This window comes from Harpia harpyja, chromosome 8, assembly GCF_026419915.1.
Source record: "Harpia harpyja isolate bHarHar1 chromosome 8, bHarHar1 primary haplotype, whole genome shotgun sequence".
Lineage (NCBI taxonomy): Eukaryota > Metazoa > Chordata > Aves > Accipitriformes > Accipitridae > Harpia > Harpia harpyja.
Window position 1 is genome coordinate 902317 of NC_068947.1, and position 26619 is coordinate 928935.

The 26619-nt window shown below is 40.8% G+C and overlaps 1 protein-coding gene across 10 annotated transcripts in view; it reads right to left on the reverse strand.

Moving 5' to 3' along the window:
* SH3KBP1 (SH3 domain containing kinase binding protein 1) overlaps window positions 1-26619 on the reverse strand; it is a 228142-nt gene that overhangs the window by 73786 nt on the left and 127737 nt on the right. For 9 of the 10 annotated variants that reach the window (XM_052794257.1, XM_052794262.1, XM_052794259.1 and 6 more), the window contains one exon: window positions 15606-15802. In XM_052794257.1, coding sequence (XP_052650217.1) covers window positions 15606-15802 — 197 coding nt within the window. Of the gene's footprint in view, window positions 1-5793; window positions 5953-15605; window positions 15803-26619 lie in introns of those variants that run through there. The other variant, XM_052794265.1, reaches the window with a different exon arrangement.

Here is a 26619-nt window from a genome sequence, read left to right on the forward strand (position 1 = left end):
GTGTTATAACTACATGTGAGTCTATCATGTTTTACATGTAATCTGGTTATACTTCTCAGTACAATGGCATTCAGCTGGTTCTGTCACTGAGATGTAAAACGACAATATGTTGTCATTCTTAAGTAGTTATTCAAGATGGAGTTCATTTCACTTAAACATCAGCTATGAGCCAGATGTGCACATATGGGCCAGTGGCTGCAGACTTCCCTTCTGTCACTGGAGGTAAACAGCCCTTTTAGCATGTAATTCATCTGGACTTCTCCTTTGGGATAAGAAAGGTCACGTCCTAATAATGCCTTCTAGTCTACAGACTGTGAAGAAACCTTGAGTACTAGCAACAGCATAGACATCTAAATTCAGTCAACGGAATCCCATGTTACTTGCTATTTTAAAATATTTTAGTTGTGTAGTCCATGCGTATTACCTGCCTGGACAGCAGCCAGCTAATCTATCTATAGATCTGTCTTTATCTCTCTCTCTCTCTATCTCCATATGTATCTATCTCTAGGTCTGTCAATAAATCTATAAACCCAGCTATCTAATCAATAAATACTGGTGTTACAGCAGTACAATGCTGTCTTTATGCAAGTCCAGTATGACCTTTTCTACTTTGCATGGCCAATTCACAGCAATTTTCATTAAAACACACAAATAAAAAAGTTGCTGGTCCTGGCTCCTGAAGATTGAAACTGTGACCTAAGTGCACACTAAAAACTGAGATTAAAAAGAATTTACTGTTCATCCTTTTTAAAAAAGATTAACTTGGATAAGTAACTGATTAAAACACAGGAAACAAAAGGCAGGATTTCGTCATGGTGACCAGTGGAGTCCCTCAGGGATCTAGATCAAGGCTCTTGTTTTCCACATGTTCACAGATGATCCAGAAAAAGGGGAAAGACAGAAACTCAGTTCAGATAGAAGTAAAACGACACATTTGGAGGAAAACTGCTATCCTGAGACAGAAATGATGGGCTTTGAAACACACAGCTGTTAATACTTTGGAAAGCAATAAAGAGCAATGGAAAGCACTATCGAAACGCTGTATAAATCCATCCAACACCTAGATCATTGTGTGCGGCTCTCACCTCCTTTCCCCCTCACACATAACCCACCTCAGTCCCTAAAGGAACTGGAAAAGACAGAAAGCCACCAAGAACGATCAAACCTATGGAACAGATTCCTCCTTCTGGAAAAAAAGATTCACAGGGGTGATTTAACACAAGTCTATAAAAATCAGGTGGGGCACTGAGAAGGTAGTTAGGGAGGACTCACTCATTATCTCTACCAGTAATAAAAATTAAGGGCTATCAGATGAAATTAGCAGGTACCACATTCAAAACAAAGGGAGGTAACTCCTTCCCACAGTGTGTGACCCAGCTGAGTGGAACTCTTTCACAGGAGTTACAGATGTCACATTTTCATTGCACGTAACATGTTACCACTCGAGTTGATGAGAAAAAAAAAAAAATCCATTAGGGTTATTAAACACAAAGTTCAAAATGACTAGAGGCTGTGAAGACTCACTGCAAGAATTTCTCTGTATGCTTACTCTGTTCTCCCACTCCTCCCCAGTCTTCCAGTATTGACCTCTGTTTGGAGACATGATACCAGCCCAGGCACGGTTCTGATCTGAACTACAGATGTCTCAGGATCTTCCAATTTCCTGAAAATATCATTCTTTAACGTATGGCAGTGAAATATTGAATACAATACATTTCGGAAAGTAAATCTAAATAAAGCAAGGTGACAAAAAACCAAAGGGATAACACAAGGGAAACTTCAAAGGGTTACTCCAAATCCTCTCTCCCCCCAAACATTATCAAATAAATTAAGTTTTTCAGTTAAAAGGAAAGCAAAACCATAGGGAGAACAAAGATAGAAGAGAAAATAATTAGAAAAGTCTTCAAAATTATAAAGCAGTAACTCTTACAGGTTCATTTAAATCCTCTGATTTGTAGGCCACTACAGAAATTTTCAATGGAGAAATTTCTGAGCTAAAAAATGCTTTATGGCATATGCAAGTCTGCTTTCCTGGGCCATCTTTTGTAGTTATCACAGAAGCAGAGAAACCCACTATGAGTCTAAAAGATTATAAAAAGCAAACACTGTATTGACAGTCAGCTATTGTATGAAAAAGACAAACCCACAGTACAGAAATACATAGTTGCATTTCCTCTTTAGCCATCTCAGACTTTTTCTGAGCTGTAAGGTGCACTACGTCTACCACATCTACTGCAACACTATCGGTGAAGCGCTCATAACTTACCAACCCCCTGAATAAATTCGATTCTGTCAAGCAGTCTGAAAAGGCTTTAACTACCTCCGACTTTCCCTGAGAAAGTGCTATAGATTTAAGATGTCTTCAGACGCACAATATTTCAATATTTCAGTGTATGAATACATACTGCTTCCTCAGTAATGATACTGATGTTTATGCTGAGCTGTAACTGTTTATATCCTCCACATTCACGTAATTTATATTTTTGCATTAAAAGGAGAGTCTCAAGCCTTCATAGTGGGGAAGACATCTAATTAGAGAGACTGTTTCACAGATTCCTAACTTCCCATTTACAACTACAAAACATCTCCTCAGCGATTTCAGAACTGCTTAAATGGAAAATTACTTTAGTTCTTGCTTCCAGCTGTTGAGCTCCATTACGAAATGACCTGAGCCAGCACCAAATGTCCCATCCAGCTATCCATGCACTAAAACTACCAGGTGTTTAGCAGACCACCAGCAGTCTACAAACCACAGATGAAGAATATCTTCATTAGCATTATGCAAGTCACCAGAGAAATATGTGCTATCTCAAATAACATTCAAAGAAATAAGTAGGTAAAATATGCAATGCAAAAATTTTTTTTTAACTTCTTGGATGGAAAAGGGAGTAGAAACAAAAACATGAATATGAACAGTAAAACATCATTTCCATTAAAACTCTGGGTAGCTTGGAGAGCAGAAGAGTGCACACTTTGCTTTTACATCACTCTTCTCCACAGTTAAACCTGTTCTACCAGCAGGCGAGTTCAGACTCTAAAGCTGTTGTAACTTCGTATTTTGACAAGTTCTTAAAATTTCAAATTATGGGCAGGGAGGACAGTAGAGAGGCTTCTTTCTACCAGTATGCTTGATGTGCTGGACAGGAGAGAAACCCATGAGTCTTAACTCACACACCTTATAACATTCATATTTCTGTAAAATTTGGAATCCTGACATCTGATGCTGTCAGGCTGACTATTTCAAACCATTATTGAACTAAAAATCTGCCTTCCTAAAAGGTTAATGGTGAGAAAGTCAATGTAAGAGTTTAGATTAGGCAGATGCTGCTGAAACAAATGGAGCAAGACATATTAGAATCACTGATGAGTAAAAATGCTTTAGCAAATTAAATAAAAAAAGCAGATACAGAATGAATCCCACACAGCACGCTCCCAACTGCCTCCTCTCAAAGCACTGAAAGCGTGTGCATCAAAATGAGCTGTATGAACAAGCTCATTTTCATTCTTCCTCAAGCTGTGGATTTGCAGTGCTAGAATATGCTTTTGTAGTGAAAGTTAAGTATTTTGGGGAGCAGATAAGTCGTCTTTTTTTGCTGCTTTATTTAGTCTTCATTTTTGCCTTTTACTGACTGTGGCTTACACAAATGTAAAGGATCATGTCCCCTTGCAATCCTCACCAGGAATTTTACCGTTTGCAGATTGCAATTCACAGTTAATTTCTGTCTCCTCTAGGAAGAATTCTTTAGGCAGACTGCACTGAGTGAATGAAACTCCTTCCTACCCTCCCAGGAGAACTGTGCCTGTCTAGATTGCAGCTGGTAACTAGCATGATCCAGATTGTACCATCCAGCTTAGACACTGCTGTTATGAAACCTCCCTCTTTTACAAAAATTAATGAACCTTACAACTGCTACACAGATCTCCAGTTCCTTGTGCAGCAGTAAGGAAAGCCTAGTAGCAACTTTCACCTCTCAAAAAAAAAAAAAAATTCTAGGAAAACATTAAGCAGGGAATGGCTCTTCCTTAATATCTTCCTTTTTTAAAGTGGCAACAATACTTCTTTGGTCTTTTGTGAAAGTTACAATGCTGACAAGTAGCTGTTTAATTATATTTTTCAAATTCAATAATTAAAAAAAAAGACTAAACCCATACTGTCATGCAGGTAGTCCCAGACTTAGTGCTGACAGCAAAAATTTTCATTTTTTAGTGTTATTTTTTCCCCACTTTGCATCACTGAAATCAGGACAGAAGTTACTGAGGCAAAACAGGGAGATATTTTAAACTCTTACACAGAAAACCGCAGAGCAACAAGTGACAAAGCAAAATGCATTAGCATCTCCATCCAGTTCCCTTTCAACTGACTGGAATTTCATCTCTTCTCCTTTGAATGAAGCTCCAAAACTGGAAACACAAATGGAGAATGACTAACGTCAGGTGTTTCAGCTTTTCTTCTCAGCCAGTGCTTTAGGCACAGAGACTGCTGCAGAAGCCGCTGCCGGCCGCACGGATGGAGGGAGGGCTGCCGCTCCTTGGGTGGCCAGCGCGTGGCAAGTGGCCCAGCGCCCAGCAGAAAGCAGGCACCAGCAGCCCCCGCCTGGCTACTGGTCGCTGCAGCATCAGGACTTCTTCCCCAGGAGCTGAGTCCTCTCTCCCCCTCCTTGGGTTTTATTGGGAGGTTTTTAGGAAGCACTTGGTCAACTAACTGTAGCAATATAAGCTCATGCCCGTAGTATTTAAGAACTACCTTAGAACAGAAAGCGCCACTGACCTCCTATAGAAACACATGCAACAAGGAGTTAAAAAGGCATTTTAGAAATTGGCCTACAGACTTTTTAGCCCGCCGAGTGCCTGGCTGGTCTATGATCCTTTTGCACTACTCCTTTCCTCCTTCCTCTTTTCTTTTTTTAAGGCAGAAAAAAAGAAAGACGCATGGCACATCCTAAGAGAAGCAGCAACTCGGAAAACTTGTAGCTTCATTTCTGCACACAGCTTACTGACTTTAGCTGCGAAAAGCCAAAGTTGAGAGAAATTTACATTTTTCTACTGAAAGTCCCCAAAGTATCTGCAAATCATTACACAGTTTACTTGGTGTCTCTCCATTCAGCTTTCTATAAAATTTTACAAGCACCAGTTGACTCCAGTTTTCCTTGCTGTTTCTTGAAGGAAAGGATAATTTCCATCTAGATTTTATTATCCCAATATAATTATTCGTATCAGTTTTCCGCATTTGTACAAAAGACTCCAAATGTCACCTCTCTCAGAAGAGGAATTAGTAAAGCTCCTCCTCTTTTCTCTGCCAAAAAGAAGAAGTGCAGTTTTATTAGTGCATTTGGGAAGGAAAAGAAGGGGGATGAATTTTTGTTTACTAAGAAAACATTTGAAAGAGCAACACATCCTAAAGACTGTGCAGCTAGTCTTGTCTAACTGTAAAGTTACATTATTCTTTAGAATAAGAAAATTGAAACCAAATCATATAGAAATAAAAAACATCTGTGCAAGTTTAATGGCCAAACACTGTGAAAGGAAAAAAACTTAAGCTAAACAGAGCCAGGACAGAATATGCTTTCACACAAAAGTAACCCCCTGTTCTAATACGGTCCTCTATAGCAGAAACGGACTTCGGGATCCCCAGCACCCTTTTTCTTTCTTTTCTTTTTCCCTACCCAGCATCTACAAAGTGTGCAGAAGAACCAAAGAACCCTGCAGTCGAACCCTGTGCTCTGCAGAATATATATTACGATACAGTTTTAAACAGCCACAGAAAAGAACCCCAACTAATTGTAAAAGAAATACCTCCTCTCCCATTGTGAAGCCAAGCTGCCTTTCAGCAGCTCCAAGTGTCCAAGAAGAGCCCTGGAGTCCTGCCCCTTCCTTGCATGAGCTCAGCTCGGCGAGAGCGGGAGCCCAGCCCTGACACTGACTCATGCTCCGGGCCATCCCGGGGAAACAAAGGTTCCACTTGTTTATTTCACAGGAAATCTGGAGCTTTTCCTACCTCTGCTCACTCGCAGCGAGAAGTTTCCTCTCCTTTCCCAAGCCAGCCTAGTCTCTCCTGGCTTCTTGAGACTGACAGCTAGGAAAGGCAATGTGAGCGAGGATGTACAGACTTTTTGTGAACAGCCCAGACAGAAAGTCTTGCAAAGAACTCTACAGGAAAATGAGCTTATGACAAATTCTGAGTGTACTGGTCTCTCTGTTAAAAAAAAAAAAAGCAAGCTGAAATTTCATGTCACCTATGCCTTTGTTTCAGTTTTTGTTTTTTAAAGAAAGATGATCAAGAAACTTCAGATGATGTGCTCTTCCATGAAAATCTTATAAATTCTTAATACTGCCTCCTCACAAACATTCATCTTTAAAGCGACTGAAAAAAGGGCAGGGGAGGGAAACACACCATGGGCTTCTCAGATAATTTGGAAGAAATTAAAGACTTATATTTAAGCAAGCCACAAGACACTATACAATCTCACTCCCATTTGACCGTATTTACTGTTCACTAAGCATTCACCCACAAACACATCTACAATGGACATACTCAGGCACGCTCAACACATTCCCTATACGCACACAGCCCATTCTCTACAGAGGCATTCTCATGGGAGTGCCAACACAATTATGGGACAAGAAAAAAGTCTCTGAACTCACACATTAAAAAGATAAAAGCAAAAAAATCAGTTCTCTCTGTTTTAAGAACCACTGTAAGGAAGGACATGACAAACTTTGTAGATTTTAAAGGGGAGGACAGCAAATTGTTCAACATGGTTCCTACAAAAAAGAACAAGAAAAAGGTTATTTTGCAGAGCCAGGATATTACAATATATTTTCTGCTACAAAAGTGGAATATGAGAGGATACACAATTTTCTTTACTGGATGCTTTTATAAAAACCAGCCATCCCCTGGGGATTGTTCATATATATTTGGTCCTAATCCAGTTGAGAGGCTTGGGTTAGAAGGTCTCTGAGATGCCCTTTGGCCTTATACTGAAAGCAAATCACAACTGATCTGAGTAGGACTATCACTGCAAGTATAGATCTCCAGAAGAAGTATCAGGATATTTTAAAGAATGGAAAAGAGCACGAGATGATGGCTCACAGAAAAGGCAACATCTCTTGCAGCAACACTCCCTGTGCCTGCACCATGCTGCAGAACAGGTTCAGGAGTGATTCAGAGCAAAGTCTGAAGGCATACTGAGCCTGCAATCTCCTTCCTCAAGATTTCTGTTTTCCAATCACAAATTATTTTAAAGTTATATTACAATACATCATTAATTTCCATTCCAGAAAAGACTCAATTACATTCAGTTTGGTTTACATTCATCAGTCTTTTTGAAGTTATTTGTGTAATTTCCAAAGTCAGGCAGGGTATTTTATTTTTTTGCATAACTGTATTTGTTCTTTTAATTTTCAAAGTTTGCGTGTGCTAAGAATATCAAATGTCATTCCATTAGAATTTTTATAATCTTTTCAAAGTTTAAAAAACTTAACAATTCAGATGTAGCAGTTAAAAATCAGTTATATTATCCAAAAAAATCCAAGTGGGGCAAGAAAAAAAAAATCATTTTACTTAGAAACACTAAGACAGTTTATAAAACTGTTTATTCCTAAATCCTTGATTACACTCATTTACATCTTTCTATATCAATTAGATTTTACTTAGGTAGATTTTACTGCTATTATTAGACATACTATATCATATTAATTCATGATCCAGTTCTCTTGAAGCTCATCAGACAGCAAAAAAAGCTAGCTTGCATGTCAGAACTGTGAGCTTTCTGAAGCATTTTCTCTGTACTGATGTTGAAACACGAGACAAATCTTTCCTAGAAATTCAGTTTATGTCTCCATCAACTATTTCTGGAACTCAGGAAATCAGCTTTATTTTAAACTATTAAAGCACAGCATTTTGGGGTTTTTAACGATTCTTCTTTTAAAATGCTTGCGGGGTATAAGCTTGGTAATGGTAGAGACTCAACTGAAATTCAGAGATTTACTGTGATTAGCAAGCTACCGATCATCAGCTGATCCAGAGCAACTTGCAACATTTATTGTCTCCCTATTATGAAATAAAATTGCATTAGCTTAAACCTACACATCCTGTTTTTCAGACTGAAGCATCCTAGGATTTCCTAATCAAAACCAGGACTGAAAAACCAGGAGTATTCCCTCCCAGCGAGCACTCCTCCAGGAGAACCCATGCTGGCAGAAGCCCAGTGCTGTGCCCCAGGAGAACAGAGCAGATTTTCCACGTTGCTTTTAAGAGTAACTTCTGGTACTATCAATACTTCTTACACTACTCTGCTTCTATTTTTAGATGTTCTTCAAGTAGCTTAAGTCAGGAACAGAAGTTGAAGATGTTTTCATGTGTATGCTTGATGTGTTTCTTTCATACGGACAAATCTTTTCTGAATAAAGACCAACAACATACATGTAAAGCCTTGTGGCATGGACAACAGCTAGCTTGCACTTATAGTCTGATAGCTGCTTTAATAAAAACAAACACCTAAAACCATCACAAGCAGCACAAACCACTGTGTGTTTAACCTCCTCCACCAAAAACTGCTGGTGCAGACTGATGTGAAAGCTGACCCACATCACCAGTACCTGGACAACTCTGTTCAGGCAGCTTGAACATTTTACAAACCAAACTGAGAAAACGAGCAAGCACAGATATCTAAGGGGATAGCAGGGAAGGGCAGGAAGCATACAGGAGATCAGGAGTCACTCTTCACTCACGCAGCACAGTTCAGTGACTCAGCAGAGACTCATTGCCAGCCAAGGTTATCGAATTTCTTCCTCTCTTTAAACTTAATTTTGCATTTCCCGTTCTATTCCCTCGGTACCACGTCCTGCTTTGAGCCAGCCTCCCCAAAAGGGGCGTGCTGCTTTTCGGCTGTCCCTCATTTCACGAGCCAACCATATTTCCCCCACCCTTCCCTCTTATTCCTGTGAATTAGCTACTCCAGAAAGGGTAGCAATCGCCTAAAGAATTTATTTATAATGTCCACACTGCCTCATGAACGTCAGCCACCATTTGCAAACGCGTGCTATTTTTTTGCATAATGAAAGAAACACATAAATCCTGTTTCCACGCTGAACTCAAGGAATGGGGAGCTACACCGGCGCAGGAACGAGCCCCTGCTGCAGGCAACCTTGCTCTCATGACAACTGCAGAAGGGGCCAGGGTCCCTCTTCCCCCGTAGCTGTCCTCACAACATTCCACTACAAGGAATGGTTAGGGCAGGGATGCCAGACTACGGCAGACAGCAGCTTCAGAGCAAACCACAAATGCTGCTTGAACAGCTGAGTGCTTCCCCCTGTTCCTACACGGAGTTCGACACGCTGCCGATGCTCGCCACGACCGCCGCGCCATCGCCGATGGCTGTCTCGGAATAAACGAACGCCAGAAACCTGTGCTTTCAAGTGCAAAGCGCTAAACACACGTGGTGCTCACACCGCACGCCCTCTGCCTCAGCAGGCGTTTTTAATAGCGTTTGCGTTCAGTACCAGGTGGGTTTGCTCGCATCCGTTTTTTCACTTTCTCGGTATTTCGAACGCTGGCTTCAACATTTCTGTTAGGGGAGCAAGCACCTCCAAAGGCATCGGAGGGGAAAAGCAAGTAGCAGCGAGCCATGCCGTAGGGAGGCAAGGGCAGCACGCGCAGCACCCACGGCCGGCGCTGGCATCGCACCGTGGGTGCCGCTGGGCAGCACTGGCAGAGCTCTTTTTAAATGACAACTGAAAATTAAGGGGGAAAACCGTTTTCTGCGAGCAACCAGGCAGGAACTGACAGAGCAGGGGTGGGAAAGGTGTGATTGCCAGCGCAACGGGTCCCGAGCTCACCGGCTCAAAACAGAAACTCAGACCTTGCAAGCGCTCAGTCTCAGAGTTTACAAATCTCTGTCTTATTGCAACGGACGGGTGGACTTAATAATTGACATGAGCTTCTAGCCCTTACAGATCTTGTGTCTACTTCCATTATTTCTTCTCTATTTTTCTTCTCCCAAACATACTGAATATATACAGAAATAAAAATTTCTGTATAAATTCAGTGTTTTGCAGTGAGAGGGATCCCCAAACACCAGTTAACTAGATCTTACAAGTTGCTGGATCTAGAGCCACGACAGCCTCCCCTTTATATTAAATCATTACAGTGGCTGCAATATTCCCCAGGTTGAGTATAAAATTTACATTAAGTTCTGGCAAACACTAATGTGACCTCACCAAAGGCTGTTAATGAAATGTAGCTCTGCTCAAATTCACCACTGCTAGCCATCTACGAAAGCCTTGCCTGTAGAAAACTACAAATATATCTCAAATGGAAAACGTAAAAAATACCCTCAATAGTCTCTTCTGAAGTAAGGGCAGTTTTCAGAAAGATAAAAATGGCTTTTTAAGACTTTTTATTTTGTATTCACCTATTATGGTCTTCAGCATTTCCAGCCGAAGCCTCAACTCACGGACCAACCCCATACAGTTAACTCAGACTAGAATATATTGGTTGAATTAATTTTCCTACACTTCTAGAGGTTTATTTTCAGATACAGGAGAGGAAAAAGTGATAGCTTGTTAGACCAACGGAAGCACATATAGATCATATCGGAAGGAAATCCAACCTAGAAACAGAAGGTTTAGAGAAGCTACTACAAAATGAAAAAGGAAAAAAGAAATAAGCATAAACACCTGTTCAAATGTCTTGAAGCTGCACAAGCAGAAGGAGGACATACGACACAGGCATTTCTATTTGACCATAAAACTTGTGCTACTTTAACAGTGTTACACCGGATTTTCTCAGGAGACACGACATGCCTATACACATACTGTATTTCTCCTAAAAATTCACCTGTCAGCAAGCTTTGTCTTCCATCACGTGCAGCATTGTAAATTAGTTCACTTACACCCACAGTTAATGGGAATTTGACAGATCCAAGCCTTAGGAATCTGATTCTAGTTATACATGGCCAGTAGTTGATTCATCAACTCAAACAGGCAAAGAAAAGGACTACGAAGCATAAGTATTTGATTTTTTTTTTTTAAAAGCACAGCTCTGATGGCACTACTCAGATTAAACTCCTAGAACCGCATCATTAATTACCCTAGAATAATCTGCTTCTGTGATTTTTAGAACAAAGAACAGCAAAGCAATGAATTCTCCACACCAATAAAACCAATGGGGTTTCACACAATTCCTCAGTTTTTCCTTTAGTTAGAGAGTTTATTGATCACCTTAAAAGACAAGGGCCACTATATCCTACATCATTACCACTGGGCTAACACTTGGAGCACATCGAACTGCCTGGTGATTTACAGGAGAGCCTAATGGCATCTGCTTCTGCTCAACTGGCAGCAATCCCTTCTGCCCTCGTACTCCTGCCAATATTTGTGTAAAAGCCCTCTTAACTTAACACCCCAATAATTCATATCACCTCTATGTGAAATACGATCTAACCTTATGATTCATAAAATTGCAAACACATTAGAACACAAAAAGATAACGCCAATAAAATGAGACCCTGTTGATTCTTCTGCAAATGTGACTGGCATTTTCCATGGGAAGTATCTTGTTCTGAATAATCCCACATTATAAAATCCTCACAGTGATTTGCTGATGCTTTAAAAAAAAAATCAGTAGTTGTTAGGAAATCTTTTAAATCAAAGAGGTAACAGTTTCATTACAGTAATATATAAAATGTTTCATCAATAACTGTATCAAGAAGAAGCAACAGAAAGAGTTTTAGGGTCTCCAAACTTCAGAAAGAATTTAAAAAAAAAAAAAAAAGAAGGAATTGAGGAAAGCATTGTTTCTGCCTCTTCAAAAAATTACAAGTTATTGAAAAACTGAGGCTACCTGTAAATGAGCAAGGCACATACCAGGGCAAAGATCCCTTTAAAAATGACATTCCTAGGGAAAAATTTGTACTGATTTGGCACTCTGCATCATACATTGCAACACTTTTGATCCAGTATGCAGAGCTCTCAACCTAAATATGACCTTGCCTGGAACAGCAAACTTAATGCAGGATTCTCTTGCTCTCAGCCAGCATTAAATGGCAAAGAACATGGCAATGATGAGGGAAAAATCTCCTGCAGCCAGGAGAGAAGTATTTGGGGAGGTTAATGTTCTGCAGTCGTAACCGAATGTTGTTTCAGTGAATCACATTTTGGTGCAATGAGTAGGCAAAGACCACAGTGCTGAAGCCTCTGAATGGCACTGCTCAAAGGTTAACCATCCTGACCCTATACAGGAAAAATGCAATGACAGCAAAGAAGCGTTGCTTTTACTTATCTACACACTTGAAACACAAATAACGGATTGCGTTTACAAAAATGAAGCCATTATTTTCCACTAACTGTGCCAACTTTAAGAGAAATCTGAAGACATAGGAAGGAAGGTCTGTGGGTAGGATGGAAAATTTCAGAATTTTCCTGAAAATTCTATATTCAATTTTTGGCTGGGTAACAAACCTATTGACTTATGCTGCACAAATATTTGTTCTTTGTGAAAAACAAAGGTAAGACTTCTCATTATTATAAAGTGGAGTAAGACTTCCCTTCAGGGAACGAAGGCCACTTCATAAGCACTTTGCGAACACTTCACTTTAAAACAAGGGACTCCAAAGTTCAAGGGATACATAATTCATTTTAATCAGTTCCCATTTACAATCACTACTGTAGAGATAGCTACAATCATAGTAAACTGCAGACACAAGAAATCCTTAATGTGGCATTTACAGGGCCTTATCACTTGTAAATTCTAATCTGCATATATGAGACTCAAGAGAACAGAATTTCGTGCAACACTTGAATTCTGGTCAGTGCCTATATATGCATCACCTTACAACTGAGTGCTTATGTTACATACCAATTATAAATACTATTATAATGTAAATTATAATAGTGTGTTTATCTTACATGATTTTCCTCCTGCACCATGTATTTCTGTTACATACCTAGATGCGGGAAATTAATAATTTAAAACTCACCTTTTGTAGCCCTGCATTATTAAAATACACATTTCCTGATGCTACAGGACTTTTTAGGTCCCGAGTCCAAAAAAACCCAAAAGGTTTAAGTACAGCCATGCATGAGTTTAAGTCTGCCTGCTATCAGGTGTTTCATATATACAAAGCAATTTTCCTTACACAGGACTTGTAAGGAAAGACTTGTACTTGTCAGGAAAAGATTGCAGGCAGCCATCAAATTATAAAAACAAACATCCTCCAAAATGGGGTGGGGAAAAAAAAAAAGAAAACTTTTAGTAACCAATTTCATGTTCTGGTAAAATTCTTTTTCAGCATACTTACAAAGCTTTCATAAAGCCCAGTCACACCTTGAACACTGTCAGGTTGTCAGGGCCACAAATAAAGCATGCTGCGGAAAGACACCATGATGGCTCCATGAAAAGCTGACCTCGCTGCTCTCTACCCCATTCCTTGGATCTGGCAAGGAGGGAGGTTCATTAGCTAGCCCTCAGAGAACACCCCCAGGCCTGACCTGTCCCTGTCTTGTATCCCGGGGGGGTTCTGTGATGAGGTGCCATTGGAATGCAGCTCAGCTGCTCCCAGCCCTGCACCTTAGTTAACAAAGCCCCGCACGTGAGTTAATAAGCCCGGCCAGAACCAGAAGGCAAGCGGGGTACCACGCAGGCTTTGAAGAAGTCGGCAATGGTCAAGGAGTAATACAATCTAGGTTTTTCCTTTACTTAGATTACCCCAGCTCTTCACTAGCCTCCCTATACAGAATGCCAACCGCAGTCTCCTGTAAAATATTAACCAAATCTCCCTCAGCATAACTGACTTCAGAAGTTTCCAGCATGCCTCTGCAGGATCTCCGCTTCTGCTGTACCACTGTAACTCAGGGTGGATGTGGGGGTAGGTGCTGAGCTATGAATCAGGTCACTGAAATGACCCAGATTAAAAACCAAAAGCTTTGCGGGCCAAAAGATGTAATTCTTGTAGTGCCTGGTTCTACAGGCAACTGGACAAGCACAGCTCAAAAGATGAGAAGCTGCGGCACCAGGGAACAAGAGCAGCTGCCCAGGAGCTTCTTAAAATCACCCTGGAGGCAAAGAAAATGCATCACGTAACTATGCCCACAGCAGAACTCCAGGCTGTGGAAGCCTCCTAGCACTTCTCAGTGTATCAGTAACCCTATGCAAATCTAACTGTTCACTTAATGGAAAGAGTTCGCAGATTTTTCTTTAGTTGTTACTTCATTAGGAAACAATGCCCTTTTTTGTTTGTTTTGCTAGTGAACATAAGTTAGAGTGATCAATCCCCTTTTTTTTTTTTTTAAAGCTTGCCTCCTCCAGTTTATTAGAAGCATCTCATTTTGCTTTCTAGCTTCTTTGTTTCTAAATTACTTAGTGATAGTTTTGGAGGCTTTGGAACAAAGAGTGCTCTTTAAAAAGATGGTCCGTTTCAATTTGTCAGAAAGTAAATTTTTTCCCCACGTGTCCATCTCAGGACTTTCTTTTTATGTCACTGTCCTGGTTTCAGCTGGGATAGAGTTAACTGTCTTCCTAGTAGCTGGTACAGTGCTATGTTTTGAGTTCAGAGCGAAGAATGTTGATAACACTGATGTTTTCAGTTGTTGCTCAGTAGTGTTTAGACTAATGTCAAGGATTTTTCAGCTTCTCATGCCCAGCCAGTGAGAAAGCTGGAGGGGCACAAGAAGTTGGCACAGGACACAGCCAGGGCACCTGACCCAAACTGGCCAACGGTGTATTCCATACCATGGGACGTCCCATCCAGTACAGAAACGGGGAAGTGGGGGGCAGGGATTCGCCGCTCGGGGGACTGGCTGGGTGTCGGTCGGCGGGTGGTGAGCAACTGCACTGCGTATCATTTGTACATTCCAATCCTTTCATTATTGCTGTTGTCATTTTATTAGTGTTATCATTATCATTATTAGTTTCTTCTTTTCTGTTCTATTAAACCGTTCTTATCTCAACCCACGGGTTTTGCTTCTTCTCCCGATTTTCTCCCCCATCCCACTGGGTGGGGGGGAGTGAGTGAGCGGCTGCGTGGTGTTTAGTTGCTGGCTGGGGTTAAACCACGACAGTCACGTAGAACAAACCCATAAAAAATATGCTTTCTCTTTTACAAATCCCTTTAAACAAAGCTAGGTGATTTTTGAAAGCATCCTTTAAGTCAACAAATCCAGTACGAAGTTGAGGTATTTAGATATTTACTAAAGCTTCCTTTTTTTTAAGCAAACTGATGGCACAGTGACAGTATCTCCCTCTTAGTTTATATAAAAATTAGCAATTTTTTTTTACCATAATGTGAGTAACTGAAAACCTGAAAAGCCTCTCCAGTCTTGCTCTCTAAATTAGTATTTTCTCAGGAAAAAAAGGCCAATTAAACAGATGAAGGTAGGAACAGAGGAGTAAATCTTTAAGCAAAGTAACAGTTCTTGCAGGCAGCTACCCTCACCAGAATTCACTTTCTGGTGTGCGGCAAAAGAAAAAAAAGCAGAACCTTGTCCACAGAAAGATTAGGAAATAATGACCATAAAGCTTCAAGTTTTGGCCAGTGACAGAATTTAGAACTTTAGGATGAAAACTTCTTTAAACCAACACCAAGAGAAAACTAAGAAATGACACGTACCTTATCTACTGGGAGAAAGTCGTTTTCAACTTCTATTGACCTTGGTCGTAGCTTTATAGGTTTGTCTTTGAAGATATCTCCAAAGCCAACACCCTTGACCTTTTTGGGTTGGATTGTCGTGCCTCCGTTGGCGCCTTCCGATTTTGTGCTGCAAGAGTCACCACCATCACTCTCAGAGCCTGTAGCATCTTTTAGGCCTGTGAAATGGAAGGATGAAAGAAGGAATCTTAGGTCTGAAGCTCACTATTTTCAAAACAGATTGTGACTGGAAAATGATCCCTACCACCATCCTCTAAAGGAAAACTAAACCACAAGAAACAGGTAGAGAAGATGCTCTCTGTGCCATGCACTCATTTTTGAGTTTCAAAAATCACTTTATTTCATCACATTGGTGTACCAGTTAGAACTTACACCAATGCGCAAAACATGCATACTCCAGCATCAAAACTTCATGAATGAAGACGGCCATTCCTTGAGTACCAAGAAAATCCTTCTTCCTCAGACAAAAATTGTTTGGAAGAGAACTCAATAAATGAAAGAGTTAAATTCAGTTGTAGGGCAGCTATTGTATAAAGCCGCTTAAAGCTAACAAGCAGTCAGACCAGGCGAGCTGTACCTTAAATCTGTATGACTCATATCAAGCCAATTATGCAATTAGTATCTAAAGCTACATTACCTAACCGGGAAATACAAAGCTGAAAGCTGTTCAAACAAATTTGCAATCAAATAAGCTGCATAATATGTTCCCTGCTGGAAATTAAACCTCTCTGCAGCATAGACAGCCTCATAAGAAAAGCACCCATGCACACTATCCTCTAGGAATATAATAAATCAAAACTGACATTCTGATTTGCATTACTTCTCTCAGTGATTAGGAAAATTTATCTGCACTTATCTGAAAATATCTGCTGTTTGAATAGCAGAGGCCACAGATGCAGTATGGCGATGCTTCAGCCACTTTACAGAACGGTGCAGAATCAGGCCAAACAGTCACTGGCAGCAAAAGTGACCCACTGAAGTTTCCTCCAATTGAAACAGTTCCCTAGATCACTTAAATCTTCCTTCCTACAGTACACATTGACTTCACTATGTTTCCAGGAAAACCACAGCAATTGCTGCTACTACAGCACTCATTCTACCTAATAATAAGAAACTCAGATCCTCACATTCCCCTCACAAGCATTCGTGGTGCCACAGATGTGGATCTTACAAGTCAAAGAAAGAAAAATTTCAAGTAAGCTTATCTTCTTAATTATTTTTATATCAAGGTCCACAAAATGATTGCAGTGGATTTTCATCATAAGAGGCTACCTGTACAGAAGAAAGATTCTTCTTAAAAATCTAGACACCTAAAATCAAGTAGAGATTATATACAAATCTCTTTCCCTCCTCCCTTTGGTAAGCAAGTAATGTTACCCCAAAATTATCTGTATTTCTGCCAAAGGAAAGAAATGGCACTAAGATTGGGCAAAGTCTACTGGATCCCTATAAAAGGGCTGCAAGTTGTGGAACACATGGGAAGTTTTATAAAATCTACAGTTTCTACAATTCTCTGATGTGTCTAAGCAACAGAAACAGAATGAAGCAGTGTTCCTGAGCTGAAAGCATCTGAGTATCATTTCCAGCCTACCTACACTAAAACAACTCTTCAAAACCAAATAGAGGAACTACCTAAATAAAAAATATTTTGGTCAATTGAAATCTTTATGAATAAAAATTTTAATATTAACAATCGAATCCTTTGGTTTTGCCTCCCCAATTCAAGTGATGACTTTGGTTTCAACAAACAGCCTCCATCCATGCTGGCGAGCAGCAACTTGTTTTGGGGGGGACGACTTGTCTTCCTGGCAATTCACTGTTCAGCTACATGACTACCCAGTAGAACACAGCATCTTCTTCAAGGGCTACTTTAAGCTTCTCGGGTGAGAGAAGCTCACCACAGAAACCAGTGCAAGTCCCGAGGTCTACAGGCACAACTTGGCGATCCAGGACGCGAGGGGCTCCTCTGTTAAATTGGTTTCAACACCAGGGTGCTGCTAGGAAATAAAATCAGGAATTATGTGTCAGGCCAGGATTTTTACCAAAACTGTTAAGCAGAAAAGTCATCATATGCTGCTCTGAGATCTTCTGTATCCGAAACATGAAAGGAGTATAAATGCGGAATTAGAGAAAGTTCCCAACTGGAAACAAACAAAAAGACTAAAGACTAAGGAAAACGCTTAAGCCCTCTGGCCTCCTCAGAGCCTGCTGCATCTGCCTGTTGAACGTAAGTAACGTTTCTGTTTCTTCGAGTGTTCAATTTAGGTAGCGCTGAAAAAGTTTTTTGTTCCATAAGCTGTGCAGGATTGGAATTTAAAAGAAAACTAAATAATAATATTACAATTCTTTTCTTAAATATGCAGGGGTCTTGATCTCTACGTGGACGTTTTCAGTTTCCCAATAAGGGCCTAGGGGAAAACTTCGAATCTGGTTTCACTCGTTTATTATGGCAGTTAGAACGGTAGTATTGTTGCCATCAATAAAGTAAATTTCTGTGCACTCCTCCTCTTCCAGACCTCATGAAAGCATTCACTGCCATCCTGCTCCGGGCTGTGGTTGGAGGGAGGGGAGCGGTTATCCGTAGCACAGCCATTCCACGATGCAGAGGCACTCCAGAGATGCAAGGGTAGATTAATTAAGCCAGAGGGGTACAAATCTCCTCAGGCAACACAGCAAAGTCACCACCTCTTTCTTATTGCTACACCTTGTTGTGACTCGGGCAGTAACAGAAGAAGCTGTAAGTTCTACTAGCTGGACCCACCCCAGCTTTGCAAAGTATCAGTCACCAGGGCCCTGGCTGAGACAGAGGCTAGAACCAACTTTATTTACTACTTATAAATGCAAAGAGAATGGTCACCAATCAACTATACTGAGTTACAAATAATATTTCTGAGTATAAAACATCCACAACTCAAAAGACTCGAACAAATCACAGTGATCATCGCCTCTTCGCTGAACAAAAGATCTTGATACGGGATGGCAAAACTACCCTCTGGCAAAGGTTCCTGCTTTCATCCTTGCCAAAATCTCCTCGAACTGCTCTGTGATGGAGGGAAGGAGCAGTGCAGAGATGTCCCTCCACAAGTAACTGGATTTTAACTGAGAGAAACCATGACTGCTCTTAGCCACTCCCTGAAATGAACAGAAAAGCTATCTTTAAAATAAGTAATTAAAATAGGTTTTCTGCATCACTAATTGTGGGAGAAGAGGACCTGGACCTTGGGCAGTGGATGGAAGTAAAATATGGAAGTAATTATAGGAATTACTCAACAGGTCTCACATGGACTTCCAGATCTTTGAAGCCTGCATGAAAGAGATATCAGAAACCTCAAGGGGCTCCAGTAAGAATTAGGCTTTTGTTTCTGGGTCATCACTTGTTTTTCATTATGTTCTTCATCTTTTATGACCATTCTTCTATGACGGGACATCACACCTTGTGTCAGAAACCTCACCTCAGGCTTACAACAGATTTCCCTAGCATCCCCCATCTGTGCTTGACGATAATCCAAGAGTCATTTCATTCTCTATGCTGCCACAGAGCTTTGTCTCAGTATACAGTCCTCATAATGAAAGCAACATAGGACATAGCAGCATTTTTTTTTTTTTTTTTTCTAAAATGAGGACAGAATGGACTGAAGTGATGCCTGTCCAAACTAAACTGCATTTGAGTGGCTGGATACAGAGGCCAGCCTTACAAAGCTCCTTCAAAGCTAAAAGAATTCTTCCCGATCAACTGGAAAATGACAATATTGACACAAACGACACAAACAGAGGAGCCCTCTGGACTTAAATAAATAAATAAGCAAGAATAAAAGCCCTGGCTTTTCCAAGAACTAGTCTGCTCTTGTTCTTATCACTTCATGGCTGAGGGCAAGAGGCAAAGGTGACAGAAGAGGAAGACTATATGCAGCGGAAACTGAGAACAAATTAGATAAAATTAAGATCTGCAGTAACATTAAGAAACAATAATGCAGTGCTCAAGTACAAAACAGTCCTGCATAAAATAATCTAACACGCTCTTACTCTTAAAGATGTGCTAAGGACACTCTCTCTTACCTTCCTCCCAAGGCACATGAGATACACACCTGTGCTTTGTACAGATAAACAACCTGCAAGCAAGGATTTGCAACGCTATGCCTACCCTTGCCCGACAAATTCTCTGCTCTCATTTATTTTTTCATTGGGTTGTTCCCTCATATCTCTCTCACTCTCTGTATCTCTCTATCTCAGCATATCTATGTCAGCAATTCTCTCGGAGCAATCCTGCCAAGTGCAGCAGCACTGGCCTCCCTAGCCCTGCCTACACAAGGAAGGGATGGATGATGGCTGAGGTGATCTCTCCTCTTAAAACGGAAAAACATCCCTCTTCCAAATACCTGCCTTTTTTTTTTTTTCCTTCAGCTTTTCATGGCCTTTTTTGCCACTACTGCAAACAGCTTAGTAGGAGAACAGAGCTGCGTGGATCGTTTCCCCAAAAAACAGATGTAGCCCATGGATACAGCTGGGAACTGAGCAGGAACCTGAGTGACCTAGACTGTCAGATTATGAATTTTAAACATGACATTTTCTTTAAGAAGAGCTACAGCTAGCAGGGAGGACAGGTTGCTAAATGGGCATTAAAAACCGGAGAGCATTTCAGTTGGCACGGTCACCTGCTGCTGCTGACCAATACACCCACGCGGTGTGAAACAGCCGTGCTAGAGCTATGCACTTGAGCACTAAGGTAAGGCCAGCAGCTCAGCAAACTGCTGTCCTCTGAAACACTGAGCACATCTTGCTCTTCTTTAAGTCCAGTTATTAAATACTTCAAATATTGCCTGGACAGGTTAAAAGCTACAGCAGTCAGACCTCTCACTATTTTATTTTTTTTTAACTTTTTATCAGCAACTTTTCTAGAATCTGTCAGCTCTCTGTCAGCGCTTGGAGGGCTGACAAGCCAAGAATGTAAAATCAACAAGGTGCTCACTAACGTGCCTACTATCACACCAGTCCTAATAGTAGGAAAATTTTTCAGATCTCTCAAATTTCTCAAGAAGGAGATAAGTCTTTTGGGGTGTCACTTCCCACTTCTGGCTCTATAAGCACAGACACTTTATTCTTTTACCTAGATTTATTGTTGCTGAATCATCATCGCCACAAGGTAAAGCTCAAATCTGAGTGTTGGGTGTGCTTTTATAGTAAGCTCCATAAAGTCTGAACATGAGCAGTATCAGCAGCAAGAAGGTAAAATTCCCAGGACCCAACCATTCCCAACTTTTGGCTGGGACAAGATATGGGACTACTGACATACAGCTATTTAAAAACACTCAGAGCTATAAGATTCTCTGTTGCTTCGTGCTCCTTACAAATGCAAGATAATTTAGTATTCATGAAGATTAAATTCTCACAACACTGTCTGGAGGAATTTCGCACTTCACACTTTTTTTTCTCTATGGGTACATAAGAGAGATTAGTTTTCTCAAGACATTTCAAACACACCACACTCCTGCTATGCCAGTTACAGGACTTTTGAGAGCAACATTCTGAAATGTACCAAAACAGATTAGCTCAAATAGGGATTAAAAAGAGACCACAACATGGGACTTAATTCACCAACGGCCCCAGAGCTGCGCTGGCATCAAACCAAGATTCTAAAGCAGAAAGATATTTAGGGATGATAAAGGGCTGTGTAAACTAAAGCTGTTAAAACAAAAATAAACAGATGCGATAAAATTAACTCCATTCAAAGCAGGAAATGAATTGTTTCTAAATAGCTTAAAATGGCAGGAAAAAAGGGGAATACATTGTGAGCTTTACAGAGCTTTCTATTTTGAGCTGTTATTTAGCAATTTGATTTTTGTTCTTTATTCTGGATTGTTCTCTCCTCAGACAATTTATGGCACTGGGCAAAAGACGGACCACTCTGACGATGTATAAGCCAATGATGCTCTGGCCCTCTAAGCGCTTCTCAGGCTAAGCGCTCTGTTAAGCGATGTAAAGGTCAGCTGTTCAGAGGCACACACCTGAGACGATGCAAAGGATCTCCTGATTTGGTCTGGCAGCAGAGAGAAACACTGTCAACTGTGTTTAACAGAACAAAGAACTGTGTAAATGGAGCTTATTGGGATTTATGCCTTTTATGGAAGGGCAGGAAAGCAAGGGGAAATATGTCCTTTCCTTCCATTTAGAGAATGACAGCATGGAACGCCCGAGTGACTGATCTGAATGACAAAGAAGGTGAAGTTATACATGGCAATTGCAGTAGATGAGACAGGAACTGTCCTTCTTCCTTTTCCTCACGTACTGGCGAAGACAGAACAAATACCCACAGCCTATGAGGTATTTATCTTGAGCTTGCTTTCTATCAAAGTCCTGTATTTTGTTGACGCCATCCCCAACAACATTCCACGGTGTCATCAAAAAATCAAAACCAGAAAAGGAAGTTGGATTTTAAATATTACCATAGAACAAAGCCATGTTGATTCTTCACAGTTTAAAGGTTAATACATTCACGCTTTCAAAAAACAAATTTATGCTTCTTTACCAAGTGTGGTTATACATGTACAAATGGCTGAGGCAGACTGTCTCCATATTAGTCATTATTTGCTATTCTCAGTTATATTCCTTGAAGAAATGTGTCCTGGTTTCAGCTGGGATAGAGTTAACTGTCTTCCTAGTAGCTGGTACAGTGCTATGTTTTGAGTTCAGTATGTGAAGAATGTTGATAACACTGATGTTTTCAGTTGTTACTCAGTAGTGTTTAGACTCAAGTCAAGGATTTTTCAGCTTCTCATGCCCAGCCAGCGAGAAAGCTGGAGGGGCACAAGAAGTTGGCACAGGACACAGCCAGGGCACCTGACCCAAACTGGCCAACGGTGTATTCCATACCATGGGACGTCCCATCCAGTTTAGGAACGGGGAAGTGGGGGGGGGCTGGGATTCACCGCTCGGGGACTGGCTGGGTGTCGGTCGGCGGGTGGTGAGCAATTGCACTGCGCATCATTTGTACATTCCAATCCTTTCATTATTGCTGTTGTCATTTTATTAGTGTTATCATTATCATTATTAGTTTCTTCTTTTCTGTTCTATTAAACCGTTCTTATCTCAACCCACGGGTTTTGCTTCTTTTCCCGATTTTCTCCCCCATCCCACTGAGTGGGGGGGAGTGAGTGAGCGGCTGCGTGGTGTTTAGTTGCTGGCTGGGGTTAAACCACGACAAAATGTAACCATGTAATCTAAACATTTTGTCGTTTCCTTTCAGCATGTTCGTTTTCCTTAGCACAACAGTTCTTGCCACGTAAGAAACAGCCCCAAGATTTTTACACTTGCACAAGAAATCATGCAGGGAAAAGGGGAGCGGTGTCCAGCACCACGTAGCAGCATGCATTGAGGGCAACGCAGCGCAAGCATCCTCTGCAGCATGAACACAGAGCCATCAATACCGAAGTTGGTGGCTTCACCTCATGCCCAGCCATTTCCCCGAGTACTGTAAGAGCGAATAGAAACAATCATTCATTCAGGAGCTCTATAACTGTACCATCGCCGTCTTCATTTTGGAACTTTTTTTTCAGCACCCTTGTTCTCACCAAGTACAGGAACACATTATTACATGTGAAAGGACGGGTAAGCAACCACAGCCAAAAGGATTCTTTACCTGCCACTCACCAAACACTGGTCTTTTGTGAGACTCATGGAAAACCGCTTGGTAGTGGGGAGTCCAAATCAACGGAAGGATTTAACAAGTTTCACCCCAGTCAACATAATTCTTCCACCCACCACCCCAATCCCTTGACATCTGTACATTAATTCTCCAGAAAACAGGATGCTATTTTTCATCATAAAAATTTCCCTCACCCAATTTTAGCATTGTTCTTTCTCAGATGTTATTTTTCATTGTAGCAGCTGTGTATTTAATAAATGTTATTCTCTGTAAGCAAGCTATAAAAAGTTGAGGTGAAATAAAAAATTGTAGCTGTCCTCTCTTCAGAACTGTTAAAATCCACATTTGGGTTTCTCATTCAACTTCACTCACATTCAGACACCCTTAAATGGGGTTAATAACATCATAAATACATCAACCATATTGATTTCTTGGAACTCTGACCAGCCATAGTTCCTCAAGGATTAGGGGGAGGGTAAAAAAAAAAAAAAAAAGAAAAAGAAAAAAAAAGTGGTCAAGCAATAGAAAACACAATTAAGGTTACTCACGAATATTTCTGTTTCAACGATCCTGTCTCATCTTCTTCCATTAAATCTAATATCTATTACTGACAGCATTGTGGATCCATATATAAGGAGAGAGAGGCAAATATTTGTCAAATCAAGCATTGTATCTGCCCTGTTCCTCAGTTATAGCATCTTCGAAGAAAAAGAAAGTGAACGAAGAAAGAGAAATTAAACCAGTAAAAATAAAAAAAAAAATTAGAAATCCAAGAGGTGTTTTTCGTGGAGGTGCAGGGAAGTTGCAGGATGAAAGAAAAGAGGGCTGTGATCAACAAAACGACAATTAGTAATTTTTTATTGCTGTGTGTCTTTCTTCACACAGCATAAGCAGTTGCAAAGATTTTCTGACAGCAGGTTGATGAGCAGAATGCCAAAGGAGTTGGAATTATCACTGAGCAGAGCCTGGCATACCTAATGACCAAAAAAGCCATGTCAGCATATGGAGGCAAGGCCCAGTGTTTATGCAGGAGACAATCTTGCATGTTTCAGTGGAAGGTATCTCTAGAAGCTGCTACACACTAATTCAACAGCATTTAGCTATTACAGGCCTTGGCTAAGTAAGGAGTTTTCAGTTGCAGTTGCAAAATGGCTTTCAAAATAAAAGGATTTAGCACTAAGCATATGTTTGTAAATTGAAGCAAGCTTAGAGCTTTTACAAGTTGAGCAACGCTTCATGCAGTGTGATACAGGTGAACCGCAAGCACCCTTCGGGCGTAACCAATCTAAAGGTATGAATGGACTCGAGCTTAACTGATGGAGAAATCAGAAAGCTGAAAATAGAACAGCTGTGGGTTGTTTTAAACAGACATCCCTAAACGAAAACAGTCCTGTGGAATGCCTCCAAATGATTTTCACTGGAGACATAAGCACATGGGTATTTGTCTAAAAATAAGGACGACAGGTCAGACATGAACTGGAAGGAGCTGGGCACACCTTCAGTAGGTCTGCTCAGGAGGAAGAGGAGTACGCAGGAAGCGAGCTGCCAACGCCGACAGATGTAGCAGGAAGACTGAGAAACCCTCCTTTTTGGATGTTAGTTTAGGAGATAACATTGCTGATAGTATCAACAATGCCAACCCTCATTTTGTTTAAACTTTCCCAGATGACCTGATTTTGCATACCACCCACTTCAGTCCCAGTTCCAACCCAGTAAGCAACGAACTGTCCACAAGCGTAGCTGGACATCTGGTCTTCTGAGATGCAGTTTTAAAGAGAAAACAAAATACCTCTGCAACATGAAAAAATACGCAAGTGTCAGCCAAATGCCAAGGGAGGTAGTATTAAACAAGACATCTTTTGTCAGCTTTAAAAACAAAGGTTAGATGGGTGTTTGCCCAGAGCAACATGAGGCAATCTACTGTGGGTTCAGCTGTCTTCTTGCAGCTGATTATCAAGCATACCTGTAGAAACCCATCCAGTCCCGCACTCTGTGAAATCACTTCAATGAAATTTATTTTCTGTGACATGGCACAACCATGGGCCAGTATTATTGACAAGGAGAACTAAATGAAGAGTTCTAGCACAACTGGAAAGGTGACTGAATTCTTCCTGACTTCACTTAGGCTGACCCTAAATGACTCGAGAAAAGGGGAAGGGCTGTTGGACTCTTAATGAAAAGTTGGCTGGGCATGGAGAGCAGGTTTCTGGAAAACTTTGAAAGGTAATGTTTGGGCAACACTGCCCAGAAAGACCGATGTTGTGAAATTAAAGGCTCCAAAGACAGACCTTGCATCTGATTTGAAGCTAGATCTTAAAATCAGAAGTCAAGCATACTGGAGATTTAGTTCATAATTCCTTATTACACTCATCAGATAGGTGGACTTGAGGACACAATGGTCTAAGAACTCTGCAAGAAGCATGCAGTTTCAGTGATGCATAAGCAGTCATGAAGACTCTAAGGTGAGAAGCAGCAGAAAAATGTGAAGACCACCAGCCACACGGTCTGTTCCAGCCAGAGCAAGAGCTTGGTTGGAAGCATGAGAAGAGGTGCAGAAAAGAGATGAATTCTGGTAGACAGGGAGATAATTCTCCATGAGGAAATACTCAGAGCTGCACACATTCACAAAGGTTTTTGTTCAAAAAAAGATCAGTTTTTGTTTAAAAAAGGAAGGTGTAAGTGCAAGTTATCAGAATAGAAGACTACCACTTCGACTGCTTCATCCTTTGCTGTGAACAGGCATAAAACAGAAATCCTCAGAGGCAGGAGAGCAAACACCCCCACCCAGAAGGACGAAGAAGGGCAGCACAGCTTGGATCTTCTCAAGAGAAAGCTGTCTGGGACAAAAGCAGATGCCAAAGTTAGCACAGCATCCTGTTCACCGGAGGACAGGACTGAACACTTGGTACTTAGTCACACTGAATGTGACTCAGTAGGATCTCTTTCTGCTACATTTCTTGATGAGGAAGCAGGTGGAAGGACAGATTTCTGTCTTCCTTGCTTCCTCTCTCTTGCATCTGATGTAACCAACCCCTCTTCTTCTGTATTAGCAGGGTAGTAAAAGCATATGAAAAGCAGCATGTTCCCTGCTTCCAAAATGCAGAAGGCAAAAACCTGGACATGAAATGAAAGTAGCGTTGTCTCTTTTACCCTTCTTGGCAGAAAAAACCTATCAGCCAAAATGCTGTGAGTAATAGCTGTCAAAGACAGAATGCCAAATGAAGACCATGCAGTAAATTAAAAAAAAACCCAACCAAACAACAAAACCCCAAGCAAACCAAACCCCACAATGTTCTTTAGGAAAAGCAAAGCATATTTTATGAATTCAGCAATCAC